This window comes from Nematostella vectensis, chromosome 9, assembly GCF_932526225.1.
Source record: "Nematostella vectensis chromosome 9, jaNemVect1.1, whole genome shotgun sequence".
In the NCBI taxonomy this organism is placed as follows: domain Eukaryota; kingdom Metazoa; phylum Cnidaria; class Anthozoa; order Actiniaria; family Edwardsiidae; genus Nematostella; species Nematostella vectensis.
Window position 1 is genome coordinate 15,820,298 of NC_064042.1, and position 24,330 is coordinate 15,844,627.

The 24,330-nt window shown below is 36.6% G+C and overlaps 2 protein-coding genes across 3 annotated transcripts in view; one reads left to right on the top strand and one right to left on the bottom strand.

Moving 5' to 3' along the window:
• Nucleotides 1-24,330, top strand: part of LOC116617962 (receptor-type tyrosine-protein phosphatase F) — a 150,992-nt gene that overhangs the window by 95,537 nt on the left and 31,125 nt on the right. The window lies entirely within an intron of this gene.
• The window catches only part of LOC5502912 (rab GTPase-binding effector protein 1), a 70,924-nt gene continuing 50,591 nt past the window's right edge, over nt 3,998-24,330 (bottom strand). The window contains exon 6 of the mRNA XM_048732739.1: nt 3,998-4,332. Within this exon, the coding sequence (XP_048588696.1) occupies nt 4,280-4,332 (53 nt within the window). The 3' untranslated portion in view covers nt 3,998-4,279. The remainder of the gene's footprint in view (nt 4,333-24,330) is intronic.

A 24,330-nucleotide genomic window follows, 5' to 3' on the forward strand; every position in this document is an offset into this window, starting at 1 on the left:
TCAATCAATGGCGAGGAGTTCCGACTTCCAACGCTCACCGAATGCGATCATATACCAAGATATAAAAAGGAGATACCTACGCCCGAGCTGGCTAAACGTTTCCCTCATCTGTCAGATATTTCCCAAGAGATACCGAAGATCGACAACAAGGACGAAGTACACATCCTGCTCGGACGCGATGCTCCGGAACTTCTAAAGGTTAGGGCCTTCGGGAACGGGCCTAAAGGCGCGCCCTGGGCGCAGAAGTTGTCAATCGGATGGACAGTCTCTGGCCGAATGTGTCTCGACCTTGTCGACGGACCCGCACTCGTTCGCACGTATAGTACAAGTATTAACACTCAATAAGCGCAAAGTTCCTTATCAAGCGCCTATGACCTTATTCCGTGTCCTAACCACCTGAGAGTGTATAGCAGAGCACGTATTCTACCCGACGTGCGAAGACAACGAGCCAGGTCTCTCAGTTGAAGACAGACGGTTTCTGGATATCATGGAGAAAGGAATTCATAGAAATTAGCAGGGGAATTGGGAAATGCCGCTCCCTTTTAAAGATCCGAACGCGACAATGCCGAACAACAAAACCCAGGCCGAGAATCGCTTGCGCAGCCTTGTCAAGTCCCTGAGACGCAACATAGAGAAGAAAGATCACTATATAGAGTTCATGGAGAAACTTATCGGCAAGGGGCACGCCTCTCCGGTACCCGCCGATGACATTGAAGCAAAGGAAGGTCATACATTCTACCTTTGTCACTTCGGAGTTTATCTTCCTCGATTCTTTCTTTGAGAGTCGTCTTTGAAAGGTCTTTATAATTCAAAGGAGTATCTCTTAACAACATGTTACTTACTGGTCCGGATCAGATGAACAGTCTGATCGGTGTACTCTTGAGGTTTCGCAGGGAAAGTACTGCCGTCATGTGTGACATCGAGCAGATGTTTCACTCGTTCCATGTAGATCCTAGTCACAGAGACTTTCTTCGCTTTCTCTGGTTCGAAGGCAACGACTTCGACGGCAAAATTATCGAATATCGGATGAATGTGCATCTTTTTGTCAACGGGCCAAGCCCAGCCGTTGCCACCTTTTGACTTCGTAAGACGGTGAACGATGGTGAAGAGCCATACGGAGAAGAGGTGAAGGAGTTCGTGTAACTTTTACGTCGACGACGGATTGGCTTCTGTTGCTACCCTCCAACAGGCAATCGGACTCGTAAAAAAAGCCCAGACAGCGCTTGCCTCGCGAAATCTTAGACTGCACAAAATTGTCTCAAACTCGCCTGAGGTGTTGGAGACTTTCCCTGTCGACGACAGGTCTAAAGATATCAGGGACTTGGATCGACGTCACGGTACCTTCCCGGTACAGCGATCTCTCGGGGTTTACTGGAACGTGGAATCCGACTCCGTCACATACAAGCTAACGATACCCGACAAGCCCTTCACGAGGCGAGGTGTGCTATCCCCCATCAATTCGGTGTATGACCCACTGGGCCTAGCCGCTCCTGCTATGCTCGAATGTCAGAAGATACTACAGTCTCTTGTCGCCATGGGCAAGCCATCCTTTGGCAAAATTGACCCCCTAGGATGGGACGATCCTCTTCCCGACATAATGCTCCAGCGCTGGCGGCTCTGGAAGGAAAGCCTCGCAGATCTCGAGTCCTTTTCAGTCCCGAGGTGTTACCACCCTACAGATTTTGGTATCACTAAGAAAGCAGAATTGCACGCGTTCTCTGACGCAAGTCAGGAAGCGATAGCAACCGCCGTTTATTTTCGCCAGTTTAACAACGCAAATGAAGTCGCAGTGTCACTTGTTTATGGTCAGGTGAAAGTAGCGCCCATGCAACAAACCAGCATCCCACGACTAAAACTCTGCGGTGCTGTCTTGGCAGTACAAGCGCTCCAACGAGCTAAAAGAGATCTACACATAGATATAACAGATGAATATTACTACACCGACTCAAAGATAGTCCTTGGATATGTAACCAACGAAAACAGGATGTTCCATACGTACGTCGCAAAGCGAGTTCAGATTATTTAGAACCTGTTGCACCCGAGTCAGTGGCGCTACGTCGAGAGTGCAAAGAATCCCGCTGACCAGGCTACACGCGGTCTACGACCAAACGCCCTTAAAGATTCAAAGTGGATCAATGGTCCCGCATTTCTGCGTGAAGCTAAGTGCAGGGATCCCAACGCTAAGTCCGGACGATCCTAACGTGAGGAAACCCGTCGTCTCTGCAAAGAAGACAGTCAGCCAGAGCCCAATAGCAGCAACCCTCGAGTGCTACATGTTCGAGCGCTTCTCAAGCCTCAAGGCTCTACAGAGAGCAATAGCAAATATTATCGTGAATGTCAGAGATTTCAAACAAAGAAGAGGCAAACCGACGCAAGCAGCTAAACTCTCTACAGTGTCAAGAAACCTTCCTAGAAAACCAACACTAGACGAACTGAATCAAGCCACAAACGTCATAACAAGGGCAACTCTAGCAAAGGCGTTCGAAGCGGAGATGACAAGAGAAGAGATCGCCAAGACTCTGCACCAGAATGACCACTCATCGACAACGCGCGAGTGTAGCGTCCAGAAGAAGAAAAGGCTCAAGGGGACACATCCCTACAACCTGGATCCGTTTGTCGACGCCGACGGTCTGCTTCGCGTTGGTGGGCGGTTGCGACGATCAGAATTTTCATATGGAGAGAAGCACCTCGTGCTACTGCCCAACAACGATCACGTGTAACGGCTAGTCGTGCGTAATTACCACGAGGTCGTACACCATCAAGGTCGTCAGCTAACCCATTGCGCGGTCCGAATGGCCGGGTATTGGATACTTGGAGGGCATCGTCTCGTGGCAAGGGAACTCAGTGAATGCATCGCGTGTAAAAAGCTCAGGGGGAAACCAGAGAAACAAGTCATGGCAGATCTTCCAGCAGATAGGGTCGAAATATCTCCACCATTTTTGAACGTAGGTTTCGACGTGTTTGGTCCGTGGTCAGTCGTACACGTAAAACGAGAGGAGGAGCTGCGAATTCGAAACGATGGGCCATGATCCTTATCTGCTTAAGTAGTCGCGCAATTCACATCGAGGTGCTGCAGACCATGAATAAAGACAGTTTTATCTGCGCGCTGAGGCTCTTTCTAGCCATACGCGGACCAGTATTGTTGCTGCGATGCGACAGGGAAACGAATTTTGTTGGAGGTAATTCAGAGCTGAAGAACGCAGCAAGCGAGATAAATCACGAGAAAATCGAGTTTCTCAAGGACAAGGGCTGCGAATGGAAATTCAACCCCCCTTATGCCTCACACTTCGGAGGAGCCTGGGAGCGGCAGATAGGAATCGTGCTTCGGGTTCTGGACGCGATGCTAGCAGGACTTGGCATCGCACAGCTTACGCACGAGCTCTTGACGACGCTGATGGCAGAAGTGACGGCAACAGTGAACTCCCGGCCTATAGATGCCATTCCGTCAGATACGGATGATCCAATGCCGTTATCCCCTTCCACGCTTCTCACAATGAAGACACGCCCTTTAGCCCCTCCACCCGGACAGTTTCTCCCAGCGGATCTGTACGCTCGTCGCAGGTGGAAAAGAGCGCAGTTTCTCGCCGACCAGTTTTGGCTCAGATGGAGGCGAGAGTACCTGCAAAACCTGCAAGTAAGAAAGAAATGGAACAAACCTAGAAGGAACCTGAAGGAGGGAGACATCGTGCTGGTAAAAGACGAAGGAGAGCATCGCATTTATTGGATGATGAGGAGAGTCGCCAGGGCGCTTTTGGTAGCACGGAGTTTGAAGCAGATCGGAGTTTTAAAGGAGTTCAAGTTATATTCAATCAGATCTTTAGGAGACACAACAGAGGTAAGTTACAATCTTTCATTTAGCTTGATTTATTTATCTTAGTAATCTCAGTAGGAGTCTGTCTTAACAGTATTATTTGTATTTAGTTTTTACCATCAAGTGAGGTGATCTTAACAATAAAGTTAAATATCATTTTACACTGGTTAAACTGCCTGGATTTTGGAGATTCCACATTCCCGATGTCGGCAACCCCTCCAAGCCTGGTACAACGCTCAATCTACATCATCTTTTGCATAGCGTTGCTCAGTCTCGCTGATGGTTCTTGAGATATACTTCAAAGGTTTCCAGTTACCGTCTACATCGGCTTAGGTTACACAACACCTTGTCCATACGAGGATGCATCCGCAGAGACCTTGGTTTCCTTCATTGGGCATATATCGCTAGGACAGGGACTGCGCTTGGTGCATGCTTTATGTTATCCAACCATCTTTGTTGTGGCTCACCCTATACCCATGCACTGTCCTTGTTCAGAAGATCACGCAGGGGCTTGGTCATATCTGCAAGATTGTAAACATACTTCCCCAAATGGTTAAGAAGATTGGTGGACTAGTATTATAATAGTAAAACCAATCACAATACTGGAAATCACCTATAAAAAAGAAAAAAATTAAAATCCTAATTCCTTTATTTAATATTTATTTATTTTTTATTCTTTGAAAAAAAATGCACAAAATATTGTGGGAAAAATAATATTGAAAAAAAATGACAAACAGAAAATATTAATTGAAACATCCCGCACGAAATTTATTCACACGAAAAAATAATATAAAACTGATAAAAAAATCTGGACAGCCAAAAATTAACCGCATTGAAAATCAACATTGAAAATCAACATTAAATATCCGAACACTAAAAAAAAATTTTAAAAAAAACATTAAAAATCAAAGGTAAATTTCATCAACATAGAAATTCGAAAATTAAATTAAATTTCGCGTTTACGTGGCCCATCGTTATGATAACCAAGGGATCTGGTTTTGTATTTTGATTTTTTTTTTTGATTTTTTTTGTATTTTGTATTTTTTTGGTATTTTTTTTTTTCAAAGAATAAAAAATAAATAGAAAATAAATATTAAATAAAGGAATTAATATTTTAACTTGTTTTATTTTATATTTTTTTAGTTGATTTCCAGTATTGTGATTGGTTTTACTATTATAACACTGGGCCACCATATGGCCGTTAGCCGTAGCCGATGGAGTCCCCAGCCTTTCCGATTTTTATACAGAGTAAGAGGTCAATTCGTGGCGGGCTTCAAACTCGCTCTGCTGACATTCTATCGGCAAAATTGAAATAAACAAGACTCAAACACAATATTAAATGGTCTAAAGTTTTATTTTTCACGATAAAGTCTTTTTTTCGCTAACAAATAAATTCCCCCATACATTCCTTTATAAACCACTGACAATAGCCTTGGGCTGCCTGTGGTATTACCATGGGTACCAGAGTCTCGAGCTTCGTTTGTTTACTATACGCTGACTAAGGGCGCATAGTAAACAAACGAAGTTCGAGATTCTGGTACCCAGGGTATTCTGGTAACTACGCATTGCGATGACGTAGAACGGTAGGGTAGATACCTCGTGTAACAAAAAGGCTTGTGTAAGGTGGTAATGAGTACACTAAAAAAATATACAAACATTGACGATGGGCTTCCTGGGCATTGCGCAACTTTGCAGATTTCTAGGGACCACGAAAAAAAAAAAAAAAAAACAGTTGCGTTTTATGAATGGGCTACCACAGGTATCACAGTAATCAGTGAATTACGACAAATAAATAAACAAATCCCTGAAAGTGAAGACGAGACAGAAATTGTTGTGAATTACCATATTATAAAATGTTATGTAAATGATGAGCGGACGTTTTTAAAAAGGTCACATTCCTCAACGTGACGGAGCGTGAAACATGCAGTCTATGTATAACAGTCTATCTATAGAAGCCTAAAGATTGCCATGGCTATTAATTTACTCGCTCAACATCAAGTACCCAGCGATCAGCGAGTGATAATACGTCCATCGAGTCACTCTTCGAGCTGCTATTGCAGTGTGTTGATGATCAAACTCGCTGTTTTGTCGCTTGTGCTTCTGCTACTTCCGCATCAAGGTAATCGTACACAAATCGTGTGATTGTGTTTTGCGCAGGGCTTTAACTCGGATCCCATTTATCCAGTATTCCCGAGTATTTGCTTAATACGAATAGATGATATAGTCCTTGAGTATGAATGAGAATTTCTTACGATCTAATGTTAAAACGGCAAACGATGTTGACTTGTAAGCAACATTATTACCCATGTAACATCTTCCACTTTTATTGTGAGCTTTTTCAAGTACTGTACAGGACCCGAAATGATCCCAGGACCCGAAATGATCCCCAAAAGTACCCCAACTGTTCCTCGGACCCGAAACGATACCGAGGAGTCCCCGAAATCAACCCCAAGGAATTGCGGTAATGGACAAAGGGAAAGCAGTAGAAATACTTGCAATTCTTGAAGCATAATAAAGGGTTAACAGCGACTCGATTTCTAAACATTGTGACTTAAAAATATTGCCCGGCGTTAAACCCATAAACAGAGTCCAAAACAAATACACAATTTTAAATTGCTACTGAAAGGAATACATCATAAACACAGTACAGCTTTCCTCAGATCAACCAAACTTTTGACCTTCCATCACACTCTTAACATTTTGCGGTTCCGACACATGACTCTGACACTATAAATCTCATTTCCGGTGAACATCACCCCTAACAATTAATATTCATGTGACAACCAAAAATGTATTTCACCACGAAATCCTTGTTCACACGAGCGAATATTTACCGACACATTTTAGGCAGCCGGTTTGGCCGAGAAGATGGAATGACAAAAGCACACTGAGTAATACACTCGAACAACCCTTCTACTACCGATGCAAAATATTAAGAGGATGTGGCTTTTGTTGGAAGCAATATTATGTGAGTTTTGAATTTCCTCACGTAGTCGTGCGTTCACCCCGGCATGATCTCATGATATGATAGGTCTTTCATTCACCGGAAACAAAGATGCCAAAAAATAACTTTAAAACATTTCGCTTCCTATGAAAAGCAGCATGTCCTATCTGTAAAGACTTTATTTTATGGCTTGTTATGTAAAAATGATTTTTATGCTTTTCTCTCTCGCAATTAAAAGGTAAAATGCTGCTTTTCCTGAAGCTAGTTTACTGGGCCCAACCCCGATCAATGTAGACCACACCATTGTATGGACTTAATTGGCTATGGGCCACGCCCAAAGCCGTATTTAATATAATTATTTTTTCACTTTATATTTACAATATTTTTCAATTATCTTAGCCCAGTAAAGGTGAGGGCAACAAAACGCCAAAAGCATCACAAACATGATGCTAGCCCCACCCAAAGGAAAAACAGCACATACTTAGAAAAAAACAACCTTATTTATAACTATAATCCAACTGTTATTGACAAATCATTGGCTCTGAAATAGAGAACCCCGCTGCCCTTGCTAGACAAGGCCCCACTTCAGAGCCAAGAATGAATGGCAACTGCCCTTGCAAGTTGCGTAAAAAGTATGCAGCATTAAACCTGCCGCCTTTGCTAGCCAGATACCAAGTTGAAAGTGTTAATGTACTCTTGACCCTGAAATGCTATCTCCGCTGCCCTTGCGAGACAAAGAATCAGTTCAGGGCCAAGAGTGAAGGACAACACCCCCTGCAATTCGAACAGAGAATGATAATACAAGGTCAACTTACCTCCGAATATGGTGGCACACTCAAAAAACACTTCTGTTCTCATCGAGTTACAGAAGCCAAGTGATCCTTGCTAAGCGGTCACGTGTATGAGATAATGCACAATTAATTGACCCCCCTCTTTGTCCTCCTAACAACAGACATGCTGCTGACACGCGACCACAAACAATATTACATAACATACATGCTACTAAACAGTGCTCGAAATAAAGCATAAAAATTCTATTTGCAAACAAATATTTCCTTTTAATTCAATCCAATTTTCACGAGTGGTATTCTGTTTATTTCTTGCTGAAAATTGATGCTATGTCAATGTAATTATTGTCGATGAAAGATCTTACTAAGACCCTTTATCTGTATGAGTTTGGTTTGATTCGGATCAATTGCTATCGAATTAAAGCCAATTTTCACGAGTGGTATTCTGTTAATTTCTTCCTGGAAATTGGTGTGATCTCAATGAAATTAATTTGGATGAAATACCTAACTAAGACCCTTTATCTTTATGAGTTTGGTTTGATTCGGATCAATTGCTATTGAATTAAAGAAAATTGTCACGAGTGGTATTCTGTTTATTTCTTGCTAGAAATTGATGAGATGTCAATGTAATTAAAGTCGATAAAAGATCTTACTAAGACCCTTAATCTGTATGAGTTTGGTTTAATTCGGATCAAATGCTATCGAATTAAAGCCAATTGTCACGAGTGGTAGTCTGTTAATTTCTTCCTTTAAATTGGTGCGATCTCAATGTAATTAATGTGGATAAAAGATCTTACTAAGACCCTTCAACTCTATGAGTTTTGTTTGATTCGGATCAATTGCTATTGAATTAAAGACAATTGTCACGAGTGGTATTCTGTTAATTATTTCCAGGAAAATGGTGCGACCTCAATGTAATTAACATGGTAGAGAGATCTTACTAAGACCCTTCATCTCTATGAGTTTTGTTTGATTCGGATTAATTGCTATTAAATTGAAGCCAATTGTCACGAGTGGTATTCTGTTAATTATTTCCAGGAAAAAGGTGCGATCTCAATGTATTTAACAAGGATGAGAGGCCTTACTAAGACCCTTCATCTGTATGAGTTTGGTTTGATTCGGATCAATTGCTATCGAATTAAAGCCAAATGTCACGAGTGGTATTCTGTTTATTTCTTTCTTGAAATTGGTGCGATGTCAATGTAATTAATGTCGATGAAAGATCTTACTAAGACCCTTTATCTTTATGAGTTGAGTTTGATTCGGATCAATTGCTATTGAATTAAAGCCAATTGTCACGACTGGTATTCTGTTTATTTCTTGCTGGAAATTGGCGCGATGTCAATGTAATTAATGTCGATGAAAGATCTTACTAAGATCCTTTATTTTTATGAGTTTAGTTTGATTCGGATCAATTGCTATTAAATTAAAGCCAATTGTCACGACTGGTATTCTGTTTATTTTTTGCTGGAAATTGGTGCGATGTCAATGTAATTAATGTCGATGAAAGATCTTACTAAGACCCTTCATCTATATGAGTTTGGTTTGATTCAGATCAGTTGCTATCGAATTAAAGCCAATTGTCACGAGTGGTTTTCTGTTAATTTCTTCCTGGAAATTAGTGCCATCTCAATGTAATTAATGTGGATGAAAGATCTTATCAAGGCCCATCATCTGTATGAGTTTAGTTTGATTCGGATCAATTGCTATTAAATTAAAGCCAATTGTCACGAGTGGTATTCTGTTTATTTCTTGCTAGAAATTGATGAGATGTCAATGTAATTAAAGTCGATGAAAGATCTTACTAAGACCCTTAATCTGTATGAGTTTGGTTTAATTTGGATCAAATGCTATCGAATTAAAGCCAATTGTCACGAGTGGTATTCTGTTAATTATTTCCAGGAAAATGGTGCGATCTCAATGTAATTAACATGGATTAGAGATCTTACTAAGAAGACCTTTCATCTGTATGAATTTGGTTTGATTCGGATTAATTGCTATCGAATTAAAGCCAATTGTCACAAGTGGTTTTCTGTTAATTTCTTCCTGGAAATTGGTGCGAGGTCAATGTAAATAACATGGATGAGAAACCTTACTTAGACCCTTCATCTGTATGAGTTTAGTTTGATACGGATCAATTGCTATTAAATTAAAGAAAATTGTCACGAGTGGTATTCTGTTTATTTCTTGCTAGAAATTGATGAGATGTCAATGTAATTAAAGTCGATGAAAGATCTTACTAAGACCCTTCATCTCTATGAGTTTTGTTTGATTCGGATTAATTGCTATCGAATTAAAGCCAAATGTCACGAGTGGTATTCTGTTAATTATTTCCAGGAAAATGGTGCGATCTCAATGTAATTAACATGGATTAGAGATCTTACTAAGAAGACCTTTCATCTGTATGAATTTGGTTTGATTCGGATCAATTGCTATTGAATTAAAGCCAATTGTCACGAGTGGTATTCTGTTTATTTATTGCTGGAAATTGGTGCGATTTCAATGTAATTAACATTGATGAAAGATCTTACTAAGACCCTTCATCTGTATGAGTTTAGTTTGATACGGATCAATTGCTATTAAATTAAAGAAAATTGTCACGAGTGGTATTCTGTTTATTTCTTGCTAGAAATTGATGAGATGTCAATGTAATTAAAGTCGATGAAAGATCTTACTAAGACCCTTAATCTGTATGAGTTTGGTTTAATTTGGATCAAATGCTATCGAATTAAAGCCAATTGTCACGAGTGGTATTCTGTTAATTATTTCCAGGAAAATGGTGCGATCTCAATGTAATTAACATGGATTAGAGATCTTACTAAGAAGACCTTTCATCTGTATGAATTTGGTTTGATTCGGATTAATTGCTATCGAATTAAAGCCAATTGTCACAAGTGGTTTTCTGTTAATTTCTTCCTGGAAATTGGTGCGAGGTCAATGTAAATAACATGGATGAGAAACCTTACTTAGACCCTTCATCTGTATGAGTTTAGTTTGATACGGATCAATTGCTATTAAATTAAAGAAAATTGTCACGAATGGTATTCTGTTTATTTCTTGCTAGAAATTGATGAGATGTCAATGTAATTAAAGTCGATGAAAGATCTTACTAAGACCCTTAATCTGTATGAGTTTGGTTTAATTCGGATCAAATGCTATCGAATTAAAGCCAATTGTCACGAGTGGTATTCTGTTAATTTCTTCCTTTAAATTGGTGCGATCTCAATGTAATTAATGTGGATAAAAGATCTTACTAAGACCCTTCAACTCTATGAGTTTTGTTTGATTCGGATCAATTGCTATTGAATTAAAGACAATTGTCACGAGTGGTATTCTGTTAATTATTTTCAGGAAAATGGTGCGACCTCAATGTAATTAACATGGTAGAGAGATCTTACTAAGACCCTTCATCTCTATGAGTTTTGTTTGATTCGGATAAATAGCTTTTTAATTAAATCCAATTTTCACGAGTGGTATTCTGTTAATTATTTCTAGGAAAAAGGTGCGATCTCAATGTATTTAACAAGGATGAGAGGCCTTACTAAGACCCTTCATCTGTATGAGTTTGGTTTGATTCGAATCAATTGCTATCGAATTAAAGCCAAATGTCACGAGTGGTATTCTGTTTACTTCTTGCTTGAAATTGGTGCGATGTCAATGTAATTAATGTCGATGAAAGATCTTACTAAGACCCTTTATCTTTATGAGTTGAGTTTGATTCGGATCAATTGCTATTGAATTAAAGCCAATTGTCACGACTGGTATTCTGTTTATTTCTTGCTGGAAATTGGCGCGGTGTCAATGTAATTAATGTCGATGAAAGATCTTACTAAGATCCTTTATTTTTATGAGTTTAGTTTGATTCGGATCAATTGCTATTAAATTAAAGCCAATTGTCACGACTGGTATTCTGTTTATTTTTTGCTGGAAATTGGTGCGATGTCAATGTAATTAATGTCGATGAAAGATCTTACTAAGACCCTTCATCTATATGAGTTTGGTTTGATTCAGATCAGTTGCTATCGAATTAAAGCCAATTGTCACGAGTGGTTTTCTGTTAATTTCTTCCTGGAAATTAGTGCGATCTCAATGTAATTAATGTGGATGAAAGATCTTATCAAGGCCCTTCATCTGTAAGAGTTTGGTTTGATTCGCATCAATTGCTATCGAATTAAAGTCAATTGTCACCAATGGTAATCTGTTAAATACTTTATGGAAATTGGTGCGATCTCAATGTTATCAATGTGGATAAAAGATCTTACTAAGACCCTTCATCTCTATGAGTTTTGTTTGATTCGGATTAATTGCTATCGAATTAAAGCCAAATGTCACGAGTGGTGTTCTGTTAATTATTTCCAGGAAAATGGTGCGATCTCAATGTAATTAACATGGATTAGAGATCTTACTAAGAAGACCTTTCATCTGTATGAATTTGGTTTGATTCGGATCAATTGCTATTGAATTAAAGCCAATTGTCACGAGTGGTATTCTGTTTATTTCTTGCTGGAAATTGGTGCGATTTCAATGTAATTAACATTGATGAAAGATCTTACTAAGACCCTTCATCTGTATGAGTTTAGTTTGATACGGATCAATTGCTATTAAATTAAAGAAAATTGTCACGAGTGGTATTCTGTTTATTTCTTGCTAGAAATTGATGAGATGTCAATGTAATTAAAGTCGATGAAAGATCTTACTAAGACCCTTAATCTGTATGAGTTTGGTTTAATTTGGATCAAATGCTATCGAATTAAAGCCAATTGTCACGAGTGGTATTCTGTTAATTTCTTCCTTTAAATTGGTGCGATCTCAATGTAATTAATGTGGATAAAAGATCTTACTAAGACCCTTCAACTCTATGAGTTTTGTTTGATTCGGATCAATTGCTATTGAATTAAAGACAATTGTCACGAGTGGTATTCTGTTAATTATTTCCAGGAAAATGGTGCGACCTCAATGTAATTAACATGGATTAGAGATCTTACTAAGAAGACCCTTCATCTGATAGGTTTGATTCGGATAAATAGCTTTTTAATTAAATCCAATTTTCACGAGTGGTATTCTGCTTATTTCTTGCTGAAAATTGATGCGATGTCAATGTAATTATTGTCGATGAAAGATCTTACTAAGACCCTTAATCTGTATGAGTTTGGTTTAATTTGGATCAAATGCTATCGAATTAAAGCCAATTGTCACGAGTGGTATTCTGTTAATTTCTTCCTTTAAATTGGTGCGATCTCAATGTAATTAATGTGGATAAAAGATCTTACTAAGACCCTTCAACTCTATGAGTTTTGTTTGATTCGGATCAATTGCTATTGAATTAAAGACAATTGTCACGAGTGGTATTCTGTTAATTATTTCCAGGAAAATGGTGCGATCTCAATGTAATTAACATGGATTAGAGATCTTACTAAGAAGACCTTTCATCTGTATGAATTTGGTTTGATTCGGATCAATTGCTATTGAATTAAAGCCAATTGTCACGAGTGGTATTCTGTTTATTTCTTGCTGGAAATTGGTGCGATTTCAATGTAATTAACATTGATGAAAGATCTTACTAAGACCCTTCATCGGTATGAGTTTAGTTTGATACGGATCAATTGCTATTAAATTAAAGAAAATTGTCACGAGTGGTATTCTGTTTATTTCTTGCTAGAAATTGATGAGATGTCAATGTAATTAAAGTCGATGAAAGATCTTACTAAGACCCTTAATCTGTATGAGTTTGGTTTAATTTGGATCAAATGCTATCGAATTAAAGCCAATTGTCACGAGTGGTATTCTGTTAATTTCTTCCTTTAAATTGGTGCGATCTCAATGTAATTAATGTGGATAAAAGATCTTACTAAGACCCTTCAATTCTATGAGTTTTGTTTGATTCGGATCAATTGCTATTGAATTAAAGACAATTGTCACGAGTGGTATTCTGTTAATTATTTCCAGGAAAATGGTGCGACCTCAATGTAATTAACATGGATTAGAGATCTTACTAAGAAGACCCTTCATCTGATAGGTTTGATTCGGATAAATAGCTTTTTAATTAAATCCAATTTTCACGAGTGGTATTCTGCTTATTTCTTGCTGAAAATTGATGCGATGTCAATGTAATTATTGTCGATGAAAGATCTTACTAAGACCCTTTATCTGTATGAGTTTGGTTTGATTCGGATCAATTGCTATCGAATTAAAGCCAATTTTCACGAGTGGTATTCTGTTAATTTCTTACTGGAAATTGTTGTGATCTCAATGTAATTAATTTGGATAAAAGACCTAACTAAGACCCTTTATCTTTATGAATTTGGTTTGATTCGGATCAATTGCTATTGAATTAAAGAAAATTGTCACGAGTGGTATTCTGTTTATTTCTTGCTAGAAATTGATGAGATTTCAATGTAATTACAGTCGATGAAAGATCTTACTAAGACCCTTAATCTGTATGAGTTTGGTTTAATTCGGATCAAATGCTATCGAATTAAAGCCAATTGTCACGAGTGGTATTCTGTTAATTTCTTCCTTTAAATTGGTGCGATCTCAATGTAATTAATGTGGATAAAAGATCTTACTAAGACCCTTCATCTCTATGAGTTTTGTTTGATTCGGATCAATTGCTATTGAATTAAAGACAATTGTCACGAGTGGTATTCTGTTAATTATTTCCAGGAAAATGGTGCGATCTCAATGTAATTAACATGGATTAGAGATCTTACTAAGAAGACCTTTCATCTGTATGAATTTGGTTTGATTCGGATCAATTGCTATTGAATTAAAGCCAATTGTCACGAGTGGTATTCTGTTTATTTCTTGCTGGAAATTGGTGCGATTTCAATGTAATTAACATTGATGAAAGATCTTACTAAGACCCTTCATCGGTATGAGTTTAGTTTGATACGGATCAATTGCTATTAAATTAAAGAAAATTGTCACGAGTGGTATTCTGTTTATTTCTTGCTAGAAATTGATGAGATGTCAATGTAATTAAAGTCGATGAAAGATCTTACTAAGACCCTTAATCTGTATGAGTTTGGTTTAATTTGGATCAAATGCTATCGAATTAAAGCCAATTGTCACGAGTGGTATTCTGTTAATTTCTTCCTTTAAATTGGTGCGATCTCAATGAAATTAATGTGGATAAAAGATCTTACTAAGACCCTTCAACTCTATGAGTTTTGTTTGATTCGGATCAATTGCTATTGAATTAAAGACAATTGTCACGAGTGGTATTCTGTTAATTATTTCCAGGAAAATGGTGCGACCTCAATGTAATTAACATGGATTAGAGATCTTACTAAGAAGACCCTTCATCTGATAGGTTTGATTCGGATAAATAGCTTTTTAATTAAATCCAATTTTCACGAGTGGTATTCTGCTTATTTCTTGCTGAAAATTGATGCGATGTCAATGTAATTATTGTCGATGAAAGATCTTACTAAGACCCTTTATCTGTATGAGTTTGGTTTGATTCGGATCAATTGCTATCGAATTAAAGCCAATTTTCACGAGTGGTATTCTGTTAATTTCTTACTGGAAATTGTTGTGATCTCAATGTAATTAATTTGGATAAAAGACCTAACTAAGACCCTTTATCTTTATGAATTTGGTTTGATTCGGATCAATTGCTATTGAATTAAAGAAAATTGTCACGAGTGGTATTCTGTTTATTTCTTGCTAGAAATTGATGAGATTTCAATGTAATTACAGTCGATGAAAGATCTTACTAAGACCCTTAATTTGTATGAGTTTGGTTTAATTCGGATCAAATGCTATCGAATTAAAGCCAATTGTCACGAGTGGTATTCTGTTAATTTCTTCCTTTAAATTGGTGCGATCTCAATGTAATTATTGTGGATAAAAGATCTTACTAAGACCCTTCAACTCTATGAGTTTTGTTTGATTCGGATCAATTGCTATTGAATTAAAGCCAATTGTCACGAGTGGTATTCTGTTAATTATTTCCAGGAAAATGGTGCGACCTCAATGTAATTAACATGGATGAGAGATCTTACTAAGACCCTTCATCTCTATGAGTTTTGTTTGATTCGGATTAATTGCTATTAAATTAAAGCCAATTGTCACGAGTGGTATTCTGTTAATTATTTCCAGGAAAAAGGTGCGATCTCAATGTATTTAACATGGATGAGAGGCCTTACTAAGACCCTTAACCTGTATGAGGTTGGTTTGATTCGGATCAATTGCTATCAAATTAAAGCCAAATGTGACGAGTGGCTTTCTGTTAATTTCTTCCTGGAAAACGGTGCGATTTCATTGTAATCAACATAGATGAGAGATCTTACTATGGCCCTATATCTGTATGAGTTTGGTTTAATTCGGATCAAATGCTATCAAATTAAAGCCAATTGTCACAAGTGGTTTTCTGTTAATTTCTTCCTGGAAATTGGTGCGATCACAATGTAATTAACATGGATTAGAGATCTTACTAAGAAGACCCTTCATCTCTATGAGTTTGGTTTGATTCGGATCAATTGCTATTGAATTAAAGCCAATTGTCACGAGTGGTATTCTGTTAATTATGTCCTGGAAAGAGGTGCGATCTCAACGTAATTAACATGGTGAGAGACCTTACTAAGACCCTTCATCTGTATGAGTTTGGTTTGATTCGGATCAATTGCTATCGAATTAAAGCCAAATGTGACAATTGGTTTTCTGTTAAATACTTTCTGGAAATTGGTGCGATCTCAATTTAATCAATGTGGATGAAAGATCTTACTAAGACCCTTCATCTCTATGAGTTTTGTTTTATTCGGATCAAATGCTATCGAATTGAAGCCAATTGTCACAAGTGGTTTTCTGTTAATTTCTTCCTGGAAATTGGTGCGATGTCAATGTAATTAATGTCGATGAAAGATCTTACTAAGACCCTTTATCTTTATGAGTTTAGTTTGATTCGGATCAATTGCTATTAAATATAAAGCCAATTGTCACGACTGGTATTCTGTTTATTTCTTGCTGGAAATTGGTGCGATCTCAATGTAATTAATGTGGATAAAAGATCTTACTAAGACCCTTCAACTCTATGAGTTTTGTTTGATTCGGATCAATTGCTATTGAATTAAAGCCAATTGTCACGAGTGGTATTCTGTTAATTATTTCCAGGAAAATGGTGCGACCTCAATGTAATTAACATGGTAGAGAGATCTTACTAAGACCCTTCATCTCTATGAGTTTTGTTTGATTCGGATTAATTGCTATTAAATTAAAGCCAATTGTCACGAGTGGTATTCAGTTAATTATTTCCAGGAAAAAGGTGCGATCTCAATGTATTTAACATGGATGAGAGGCCTTACTAAGACCCTTCATCTGTATGAGTTTGGTTTGATTCGGATCTATTGCTATCGAATTAAAGCCAAATGTCACGAGTGGTATTCTGTTTGTTTCTTGCTTGAAATTGGTGCGATGTCAATGTAATTAATGTCGATGAAAGATCTCTTACTAAGACCCTTTATCTTTATGAGTTGAGTTTGATTCGGATCAATTGCTATTGAATTAAAGCCAATTGTCACGACTGGTATTCTGTTTATTTCTTGCTGGAAATTGGCGCGATGTCAATGTAATTAATGTCGATTAAAGATCTTACTAAGATCCTTTATTTTTATGAGTTTAGTTTGATTCGGATCAATTGCTATTAAATTAAAGCCAATTGTCACGACTGGTATTCTGTTTATTTTTTGCTGGAAATTGGTGCGATGTCAATGTAATTAATGTCGATGAAAGATCTTACTAAGACCCTTCATCTATATGAGTTTGGTTTGATTCAGATCAGTTGCTATCGAATTAAAGCCAATTGTCACGAGTGGTTTTCTGTTAATTTCTTCCTGGAAATTAGTGCGATCTCAATGTAATTAATGTGGATGAAAGATCTTATCAAGGCCCTTCATCTGTAAGAGTTTGGTTTGATTCGCATCAATTGCTATCGAATTAAAGTCAATTGTCACCAATGGTATTCTGTTAAATACTTTATGGAAATTGGTGCGATCTCAATGTTATCAATGTGGATAAAAGATCTTACTAAGACCCTTCATCTCTATGAGTTTTGTTTGATTCGGATTAATTGCTATCGAATTAAAGCCAAATGTCACGAGTGGTATTCTGTTAATTATTTCCAGAAAAATGGTGCGATCTCAATGTAATTAACATGGATTAGAGATCTTACTAAGAAGACCTTTCATCTGTATGAATTTGGTTTGATTCGGATCAATTGCTATTGAATTAAAGCCAATTGTCACGAGTGGTATTCTGTTTATTTCTTGCTGGAAATTGGTGCGATTTCAATGTAATTAACATTGATGAAAGATCTTACTAAGACCCTTCATCTGTATGAGTTTAGTTTGATACGGATCAATTGCTATTAAATTAAAGAAAATTGTCACGAGTGGTATTCTGTTTATTTCTTGCTAGAAATTGATGAGATGTCAATGTAATTAAAGTCGATGAAAGATCTTACTAAGACCCTTAATCTGTATGAGTTTGGTTTAATTTGGATCAAATGCTATCGAATTAAAGCCAATTGTCACGAGTGGTATTCTGTTAATTTCTTCCTTTAAATTGGTGCGATCTCAATGTAATTAATGTGGATAAAAGATCTTACTAAGACCCTTCAACTCTATGAGTTTTGTTTGATTCGGATCAATTGCTATTGAATTAAAGCCAATTGTCACGAGTGGTATTCTGTTAATTATTTCCAGGAAAATGGTGCGACCTCAATGTAATTAACATGGATGAGAGATCTTACTAAGACCCTTCATCTCTATGAGTTTTGTTTGATTCGGATTAATTGCTATTAAATTAAAGCCAATTGTCACGAGTGGTATTCTGTTAATTATTTCCAGGAAAAAGGTGCGATCTCAATGTATTTAACATGGATGAGAGGCCTTACTAAGACCCTTTACCTGTATGAGGTTGGTTTGATTCGGATCAATTGCTATCAAATTAAAGCCAAATGTGACAAGTGGCTTTCTGTTAATTTCTTCCTGGAAAACGGTGCGATTTCATTGTAATCAACATAGATGAGAGATCTTACTATGGCCCTATATCTGTATGAGTTTGGTTTAATTCGGATCAAATGCTATCAAATTAAAGCCAATTGTCACAAGTGGTTTTCTGTTAATTTCTTCCTGGAAATTGGTGCGATCTCAATGTAATTAACATGGATTAGAGATCTTACTAAGAAGACCCTTCATCTCTATGAGTTTGGTTTGATTCGGATCAATTGCTATTGAATTAAAGCCAATTGTCACGAGTGGTATTCTGTTAATTATGTCCTGGAAAGAGGTGCGATCTCAACGTAATTAACATGGTGAGAGACCTTACTAAGACCCTTCATCTGTATGAGTTTGGTTTGATTCGGATCAATTGCTATCGAATTAAAGCCAAATGAGACAATTGGTTTTCTGTTAAATACTTTCTGGAAATTGGTGCGATCTCAATTTAATCAATGTGGATGAAAGATCTTACTAAGACCCTTCATCTCTATGAGTTTTGTTTTATTCGGATCAAATGCTATCGAATTGAAGCCAATTGTCACAAGTGGTTTTCTGTTAATTTCTTCCTGGAAATTGGTGCGATGTCAATGTAATTAATGTCGATGAAAGATCTTACTAAGACCCTTTATCTTTATGAGTTTAGTTTGATTCGGATCAATTGCTATTAAATATAAAGCCAATTGTCACGACTGGTATTCTGTTTATTTCTTGCTGGAAATTGGTGCGATCTCAATGTCATTAATGTGGATAAAAGATCTTACTAAGACCCTTCAACTCTATGAGTTTTGTTTGATTCGGATCAATTGCTATTGAATTAAAGCCAATTGTCACGAGTGGTATTCTGTTAATTATTTCCAGGAAAATTGTGCGACCTCAATGTAATTAACATGGTAGAGAGATCTTACTAAGACCCTTCATCTCTATGAGTTTTGTTTGGTTCGGATTAATTGCTATTAAATTAAAGCCAATTGTCACGAGTGGTATTCAGTTAATTATTTCCAGGAAAAAGGTGCGATCTCAATGTATTTAACATGGATGAGAGGCCTTACTAAGACCCTTCATCTGTATGAGTTTGGTTTGATTCGGATCAATTGCTGTCGAAATAAAGCCAATTGTCACGACTGGTATTCTGTTTATTTTTTGCTGGAAATTGGTGCGATGTCAATGTAATTAATGTCGATGAAAGATCTTACTAAGACCCTTCATCTATATGAGTTTGGTTTGATTCAGATCAGTTGCTATCGAATTAAAGCCAATTGTCACCAATGGTATTCTGTTAAATACTTTATGGAAATTGGTGCGATCTCAATGTTATCAATGTGGATAAAAGATCTTACTAAGACCCTTCATCTCTATGAGTTTTGTTTGATTCGGATTAATTGCTATCGAATTAAAGCCAAATGTCACGAGTGGTATTCTGTTAATTATTTCCAGGAAAATGGTGCGATCTCAATGTAATTAACATGGATTAGAGATCTTACTAAGAAGACCTTTCATCTGTATGAATTTGGTTTGATTCGGATCAATTGCTATTGAATTAAAGCCAATTGTCACGAGTGGTATTCTGTTTATTTCTTGCTGGAAATTGGTGCGATTTCAATGTAATTAACATTGATGAAAGATCTTACTAAGACCCTTCATCTGTATGAGTTTAGTTTGATACGGATCAATTGCTATTAAATTAAAGAAAATTGTCACGAGTGGTATTCTGTTTATTTCTTGCTAGAAATTGATGAGATGTCAATGTAATTAAAGTCGATGAAAGATCTTACTAAGACCCTTAATCTGTATGAGTTTGGTTTAATTTGGATCAAATGCTATCGAATTAAAGCCAATTGTCACGAGTGGTATTCTGTTAATTTCTTCCTTTAAATTGGTGCGATCTCAATGTAATTAATGTGGATAAAAGATCTTACTAAGACCCTTCAACTCTATGAGTTTTGTTTGATTCGGATCAATTGCTATTGAATTAAAGACAATTGTCACGAGTGGTATTCTGTTAATTATTTCCAGGAAAATGGTGCGACCTCAATGTAATTAACATGGATTAGAGATCTTACTAAGAAGACCCTTCATCTGATAGGTTTGATTCGGATAAATAGCTTTTTAATTAAATCCAATTTTCACGAGTGGTATTCTGCTTATTTCTTGCTGAAAATTGATGCGATGTCAATGTAATTATTGTCGATGAAAGATCTTACTAAGACCCTTTATCTGTATGAGTTTGGTTTGATTCGGATCAATTGCTATCGAATTAAAGCCAATTTTCACGAGTGGTATTCTGTTAATTTCTTCCTGGAAATTGTTGTGATCTCAATGTAATTAATTTGGATAAAAGACCTAACTAAGACCCTTTATCTTTATGAGTTTGGTTTGATTCGGATCAATTGCTATTGAATTAAAGAAAATTGTCACGAGTGGTATTCTGCTTATTTCTTGCTAGAAATTGATGAGATTTCAATGTAATTACAGTCGATGAAAGATCTTACTAAGACCCTTAATCTGTATGAGTTTGGTTTAATTCGGATCAAATGCTATCGAATTAAAGCCAATTGTCACGAGTGGTATTCTGTTAATTTCTTCCTTTAAATTGGTGCGATCTCAATGTAATTATTGTGGATAAAAGATCTTACTAAGACCCTTCAACTCTATGAGTTTTGTTTGATTCGGATCAATTGCTATTGAATTAAAGCCAATTGTCACGAGTGGTATTCTGTTAATTATTTCCAGGAAAATGGTGCGACCTCAATGTAATTAACATGGATGAGAGATCTTACTAAGACCCTTCATCTCTATGAGTTTTGTTTGATTCGGATTAATTGCTATTAAATTAAAGCCAATTGTCACGAGTGGTATTCTGTTAATTATTTCCAGGAAAAAGGTGCGATCTCAATGTATTTAACATGGATGAGAGGCCTTACTAAGACCCTTTACCTGTATGAGGTTGGTTTGATTCGGATCAATTGCTATCAAATTAAAGCCAAATGTGACGAGTGGCTTTCTGTTAATTTCTTCCTGGAAAACGGTGCGATTTCATTGTAATCAACATAGATGAGAGATCTTACTATGGCCCTATATCTGTATGAGTTTGGTTTAATTCGGATCAAATGCTATCAAATTAAAGCCAATTGTCACAAGTGGTTTTCTGTTAATTTCTTCCTGGAAATTGGTGCGATCTCAATGTAATTAACATAGATTAGAGATCTTACTAAGAAGACCCTTCATCTCTATGAGTTTGGTTTGATTCGGATCAATTGCTATTGAATTAAAGCCAATTGTCACGAGTGGTATTCTGTTAATTATGTCCTGGAAAGAGGTGCGATCTCAACGTAATTAACATGGTGAGAGACCTTACTAAGACCCTTCATCTGTATGAGTTTGGTTTGATTCGGATCAATTGCTATCGAATTAAAGCCAAATGTGACAATTGGTTTTCTGTTAAATACTTTCTGGAAATTGGTGCGATCTCAATTTAATCAATGTGGATGAAAGATCTTACTAAGACCCTTCATCTCTATGAGTTTTGTTTTATTCGGATCAAATGCTATCGAATTGAAGCCAATTGTCACAAGTGGTTTTCTGTTAATTTCTTCCTGGAAATTGGTGCGATGTCAATGTAATTAATGTCGATGAAAGATCTTACTAAGACCCTTTATCTTTATGAGTTTAGTTTGATTCGGATCAATTGCTATTAAATATAAAGCCAATTGTCACGACTGGTATTCTGTTTATTTCTTGCTGGAAATTGGTGCGATCTCAATGTAATTAATGTGGATAAAAGATCTTACTAAGACCCTTCAACTCTATGAGTTTTGTTTGATTCGGATCAATTGCTATTGAATTAAAGCCAATTGTCACGAGTGGTATTCTGTTAATTATTTCCAGGAAAATGGTGCGACCTCAATGTAATTAACATGGTAGAGAGATCTTACTAAGACCCTTCATCTCTATGAGTTTTGTTTGATTCGGATTAATTGCTATTAAATTAAAGCCAATTGTCACGAGTGGTATTCAGTTAATTATTTCCAGGAAAAAGGTGCGATCTCAATGTATTTAACATGGATGAGAGGCCTTACTATGACCCTTCATCTGTATGAGTTTGGTTTGATTCGGATCTATTGCTATCGAATTAAAGCCAAATGTCACGAGTGGTATTCTGTTTGTTTCTTGCTTGAAATTGGTGCGATGTCAATGTAATTAATGTCGATGAAAGATCTCTTACTAAGACCCTTTATCTTTATGAGTTGAGTTTGATTCGGATCAATTGCTATTGAATTAAAGCCAATTGTCACGACTGGTATTCTGTTTATTTCTTGCTGGAAATTGGCGCGATGTCAATGTAATTAATGTCGATGAAAGATCTTACTAAGATCCTTTATTTTTATGAGTTTAGTTTGATTCGGATCAATTGCTATTAAATTAAAGCCAATTGTCACGACTGGTATTCTGTTTATTTTTTGCTGGAAATTGGTGCGATGTCAATGTAATTAATGTCGATGAAAGATCTTACTAAGACCCTTCATCTATATGAGTTTGGTTTGATTCAGATCAGTTGCTATCGAATTAAAGCCAATTGTCACGAGTGGTTTTCTGTTAATTTCTTCCTGGAAATTAGTGCGATCTCAATGTAATTAATGTGGATGAAAGATCTTATCAAGGCCCTTCATCTGTAAGAGTTTGGTTTGATTCGCATCAATTGCTATCGAATTAAAGTCAATTGTCACCAATGGTATTCTGTTAAATACTTTATGGAAATTGGTGCGATCTCAATGTTATCAATGTGGATAAAAGATCTTACTAAGACCCTTCATCTCTATGAGTTTTGTTTGATTCGGATTAATTGCTATCGAATTAAAGCCAAATGTCACGAGTGGTATTCTGTTAATTATTTCCAGGAAAATGGTGCGATCTCAATGTAATTAACATGGATTAGAGATCTTACTAAGAAGACCTTTCATCTGTATGAATTTGGTTTGATTCGGATCAATTGCTATTGAATTAAAGCCAATTGTCACGAGTGGTATTCTGTTTATTTCTTGCTGGAAATTGGTGCGATTTCAATGTAATTAACATTGATGAAAGATCTTACTAAGACCCTTCATCTGTATGAGTTTAGTTTGATACGGATCAATTGCTATTAAATTAAAGAAAATTGTCACGAGTGGTATTCTGTTTATTTCTTGCTAGAAATTGATGAGATGTCAATGTAATTAAAGTCGATGAAAGATCTTACTAAGACCCTTAATCTGTATGAGTTTGGTTTAATTTGGATCAAATGCTATCGAATTAAAGCCAATTGTCACGAGTGGTATTCTGTTAATTTCTTCCTTTAAATTGGTGCGATCTCAATGTAATTAATGTGGATAAAAGATCTTACTAAGACCCTTCAACTCTATGAGTTTTGTTTGATTCGGATCAATTGCTATTGAATTAAAGACAATTGTCACGAGTGGTATTCTGTTAATTATTTCCAGGAAAATGGTGCGACCTCAATGTAATTAACATGGATTAGAGATCTTACTAAGAAGACCCTTCATCTGATAGGTTTGATTCGGATAAATAGCTTTTTAATTAAATCCAATTTTCACGAGTGGTATTCTGCTTATTTCTTGCTGAAAATTGATGCGATGTCAATGTAATTATTGTCGATGAAAGATCTTACTAAGACCCTTTATCTGTATGAGTTTGGTTTGATTCGGATCAATTGCTATCGAATTAAAGCCAATTTTCACGAGTGGTATTCTGTTAATTTCTTACTGGAAATTGTTGTGATCTCAATGTAATTAA